This window comes from Triticum dicoccoides, chromosome 5A (genome assembly GCF_002162155.2).
Source record: "Triticum dicoccoides isolate Atlit2015 ecotype Zavitan chromosome 5A, WEW_v2.0, whole genome shotgun sequence".
NCBI lineage: Eukaryota > Viridiplantae > Streptophyta > Magnoliopsida > Poales > Poaceae > Triticum > Triticum dicoccoides.
The window spans coordinates 370,963,438-370,968,404 of NC_041388.1; the positions used below are offsets into that span (position 1 = coordinate 370,963,438).

The following is a 4,967-nucleotide window of genomic DNA, read 5'->3' on the forward strand; positions in this document are numbered from 1 at the left end:
AGAAATGCGCCAAGAAAGATCCCTTGCCACAAATCTATATGTAGTGACTCGATTATAGCCTAAATCTAGTCCCTGCTAACCTTATCAGTGCATGCACTCCACGGACTGGTCTATATGGTTTCTCAGATGGCTTGAAGGCTATGTCGCCGAGCTCGAATGCCATCCCGCCGCCCAGCAAGACCAAGCTCAGCAGCCTTTGGTAGGTGCACATCAAGCTGCACCTTCGAACTGCTTCACCTCTCCAATCTCCTGATTTGCAATGGAGAAGTTGAGGAACTCTCTTCATCTCTACTAACCAGAGAGCTATTTTTCTATTCCATGAACTAGTTTAAAGCAAACGTTACGAGCCTAAAATGATTATAATTAATTTGCAAATTACAAATCTATTGTATACATTTACAAAAATTACATACAAACAAAATTATGGTACATTGCAAATTTTTATACATGCTACAGTAAATTCGTACAGTAGTTGCTATAGTAATACTGACATCTATTCTTCGCTTTACCCACGCATTTCACTGTACCTTCTTGACATCCTTGAGGATGTTAGCGGATCGGCTTCCCCTCTCTCCTCCTCCACCCGCCGCCACCCTCTCCTCCTCCTTCCTGCCGCCACCCTCTCCTCCGGCCAGATCGCCCTGTCGCTCCGTCTCGATTCCTTTCCTCTGCCAAGGTAGACCCGTCTCGGTCCCTCTCCTCCGCCCAGATCGCCCCATCCCGGTCCATCTCCTTCGCCGAGGACGACATCCCTCTCCTCCGGCAAGGTCGCCGCCGGTAAGGCTTCTCCTCTGACTCTCCTTCCACTACCTTCTATTGCATCTCGCAACCCTAACCAGTTCACTCGATCGACAGCAGGTCCTCGTCCTCGTCAATCCCTTCTCATCCACTGCAATCTTTTGCCGGATCCGTCCACCCTTCGCCGCCTCTACTGCAGATCGATCCTGTGGCACCGCCCTGCAGATCCCGACCTCCAAGCCAAGACCTAGTTCCACCTTCGGCACCTTGCAAGGTATAAGCCCCGCCCATGGATTGGCTTCTTAATTAAAGAAGATCTTGGATACATTAACAACTAGTACTAGCTGCTGATGCACTTGATTGAAAAGTGGCTCCATTGGCTGCTTAATTTCTGCATATGCATGATTGACACCATTATACCATAATAAGGCTGTCATAATTCTAAGGATCATCTCAAGTTTCAGTACTAGTAGAAACTTGAACCTGAGCATACAGCTTCATGCCAGCTAGACTCATGTTTTCACAGTAATCATCCAGGTAGGTAATTCCTTGGTAAGTACTACCGGTCATTAGATTCCACCTGTGGTCTAAAACTAAATGAATACGCCAGCCAGAACCACCAGCATGACTTTCAGGATTTCCCAAGTTAAGCCGCTAGCCAACTGAACCATATTTTGAATGGTTATTTTTTGACAGTAAACCGTAGGGAAGGCCCCCAAAAGTGTATAATTTTTGCAAAGGGTAACTATGGCCAGATTGTCATAAAGAATTAAGCAAATGCTGACGTTTTGTCTGTATCTTCATCAGCCATTCAGCCCACAAGAATGGCAGGCTGCTCAAAGATTGTAACAAAATTCTAAACTTAGAATAGAAGAGTAAATTTGTAATGGCGAAAACACAGAGTGCGCATTCAACACATACAACATTAAGTATATACAAATTTGGGAAATAGCCTCCAGATTTGTACTTAGGTATGGATCAGAACCGCCAAACCTAATCGTAGTCTATGCAGCACCTTGCCTCCTTCATGATCAACAAAAGAATCTGCATATGTACAGGATCTGCATATGTATCATCACTAGTGATACAAAGGTGTTTTGTATTATGAGAGTCCAGGAAGATTAAGATTGGCCCCCCTTGTCATAGCTTTTTGTTCTTGTTGTTGTTGCTTAATTCCTCTTCAATTTATGTTCTTACTTCTTTTATTTTTCAGAAATCCTGAAAGCATTCTGCAAGTGTGTAAACTAGATTTCTACCAATCTTCTTAAATCATTCTCATTTCCTAAATCTCCTTGAAAAGATGCTATGGTCTCAGAAAGCGCTTGACGAACGGCTCAAACGATAAAATCCTGCACACAAATAAAGCGAAGCAATTAAAACACGGCAGCTAGCTAATAGTATGCATGTCAGACCGAATAATTCAATGCTCTTAAAAATCGTTATATAATGAGAAATATATCCATTTTCTAGCATTATTAGTAAGAAATTGCAATAAATATTAGGATGTAATAACTAGAATACTCATCGATATTTACCTGGGTATGATCTGAGGAATGCTGCCTTTTAGTATGGCAACTCCTGGTGGGAATTGCATCAGCAAAAGAAGATTTATCTCTGTCTAGATTCAGGTTCTCCCACCCCCTGCATTCCTTCCTTAAGTTAAGAATTGTAAGAAGAAATTGCACAATTTCATACTCTAACAAGGAATCCTTAATTGCTCCTGAAATAGAGGTGCATGCATCGGATAATAATATATAATGACAAGTGAAACCCTAAACTTCGTAGGAGTCTTTACCTGTCAAAACTAGCCTGGGACAAGATTCGTCATACCAAATATAGGATATAGAACACCAGGAGTGTCTAACACATATATATTTGGATGACTAGCAACCTGAAAACTAGAAACTTCCTGTTGTTAAGATTTAGGGGCTGTTTGGTTCTAGGACTAGCATTGCCACACCTTGCCACACATTTTTGCCAAGCTTGCCTAAGGTTAGTTCATCAAAATGAGAGCCACAAGTTGGCAAGCCTAAGGGAATCTTGCCACACTTTTTGTGTGTATGCCATGTGGGGTCCAAGTGTGGCTTGCCTAAGGTGTGGCATGAACCAAACACTCACCTAAGTTGGTCAAACTTGCCTAACCTTAGTTGTGGCAATCTTTGGCTAAGTTAGTCACAAACCAAACAGCCCCTAAATGACACATTACAATCATATAAATAGTTCCCGAGCCATGGGATATTGATGGTAGCAGACACAGGAAGGTTATAGGTCACCAATCTTATCTGTGCTAGTAGGCTAAAAAGGACAAACTACGCTCGCCAAAGATACTAGCAATGAACTTATTTTTTGCTTAATGCTTGAAGCATAACTGACAAATGATAATGTTAGCTTCTCAATTAACCATGGATTGTGAGTCGCGCGACTAGTCGTCGACTAGTCGATGAGTCGCAAAAAAATGTTGACTCAACTTAGTGTCGACTCATGAATTGTTTTGCGGAAAACATGACTGCAGGCTCGACCTTTTCAGAGTCGCTACCCCAGAACGACTCATCCGAGTCGCGACTCGAAAACCATGCAATTAACCCATTGCCTCATGTTTTCCGCAAAACAAAACAAAAAACTATTGCCTTATTATGTTATTAGGTAGTTCTGCAGTAATATACAAATAAATTTGACATATGCAGTTGACCCAACAAACAACACTAACATGGAGTTTGTGTAAATTCAACCGTAATACAACATATGAGACTTAGGTTTATGTGACTGTGTGAGCCATGAGGCGTCTGGCCTCGGGCTCTTGCACGCCCTTGTACTTTTTGCCTCTCACGCTTCATGTTGTGTGCTGATTAAGGCCCTAATTGGAATAAATAAATTTGTAGAAATTTTGTAGGATTGAATTTATATAGGGAAAATTCCAACAGTTCAGTTTGGAACGAAGAAATGGCTCCCCAAGATTTATGTGATGGAATGAGGAGCAACCCATATGAATTCTGAAGGAAAAAAACATGTGGTTTTATCTCGTTTTTTTTCCTTATGTCTAGAATTTCCACATTTATCCTGTGCAGTATCCAAACGAAAGTTTTGGAGTACTACTTTGTATTTGATTGGATTCATGTAAGGTCTTTTTTTTTCCGAAAAGGATCCAGATAAATTCATGCTACATGACATCTCTATTTCTTCAGTTTTTCTTTTCTTGCGTTTTTTAGTTCACATGTTCCAATCAGGACATAACTTTAAGTGAAATGGTAGCAATAATACATGGCGAGTTAAAGACATGACTACTTTGGAAGTGATGAAGTATGAAAAATTGCGGAAATAGGAGATAATGTGTGGTACACAACTGGGGTTGATCGTTGATTGGAATCCCCCAAAAGCAGGTATAGAGTGATCCAATGCCGCTAGTTCTTTTGATGTTTGCTTTAGATCAGAGTTTAATATTGTTTAATGTACAAAATATTTCATTTCTGTCTTCATAGTTGCTGAAGTTCAAATTAGGCAATGGATCTGGACACAGAGAATCGTCTAGCTTCATTACTCCTTGAAGAAGCACGGAGATTACAGTCAGAGGCTGACAGGGAAGGTGTTCATGCATATCTGCAAAAGCCCAATGTTAGGCATCGCCCAAACTCCCGGTTCCTCACAGCCACAGTTCGTGGAGTTCAACAAGGTTAGCATCATGTTTCTTTTACATTATCCTTGCCTCCTTGTGTTGATTACCTGATCAAAGCAGCTGTAATCATGCTTTTTACTGAAGAAATGTTTTTTTATGTCCTTGAAACCTTCTCATTAGGAGAATACACCCAAAACTAATCACAACAATTGAAGGCAGTTACAAATTTGCAATCATGTAGGCACCACTTTAAATTGCTTCCTCTAACTCGGGGTGGTTAACTAAATAAGCATTAATGACTACTTTATAAGTATTTTTGAACAGGAAGTGTAAATCTGTGCGCGAGCACAGATGCTCGGCTTATCTCGCACGTTGTTTCTCTCCTAGATTCGTGAAGGTTCTGGTACTGTACCTTGTATAAAGATCGGTATTTATTTCCTCCTTCACTGTTGATCTGGCCCACACTGGTCGCTGAGTTATTGTGCTGGATACCCACAGATGTCTTCTGGCCCAGACGTCGTTTCACGGTGGGCCATCTGCACCTTTCTCCACCATTCTGAGCAGTCCCATTAACCCAATCCATCCCAGAGACTTCCATAAAAAATATCCCAGAAACAAC

At 41.3% G+C, this 4,967-nt stretch overlaps 1 protein-coding gene across 8 annotated transcripts in view; it reads left to right on the plus strand.

Moving 5' to 3' along the window:
* The first annotated feature begins 526 nt into the window (after positions 1-526).
* LOC119301565 overlaps positions 527-4,967 on the plus strand; it is a 6,618-nt gene continuing 2,177 nt past the window's right edge. Inside the window, exons 1-4 of one of the 8 annotated variants that reach the window (XM_037578557.1) lie at positions 527-777; positions 856-1,012; positions 2,862-2,864; positions 4,215-4,405. In XM_037578557.1, coding sequence (XP_037434454.1) covers positions 4,237-4,405 — 169 coding nt within the window. In that variant the 5' untranslated portion in view covers positions 527-777; positions 856-1,012; positions 2,862-2,864; positions 4,215-4,236. Of the gene's footprint in view, positions 778-855; positions 1,013-2,861; positions 2,865-3,944; positions 4,116-4,214; positions 4,406-4,967 lie in introns of all 8 variants that reach the window. The other 7 variants (XM_037578555.1, XM_037578556.1, XM_037578553.1 and 4 more) reach the window with 7 other exon arrangements.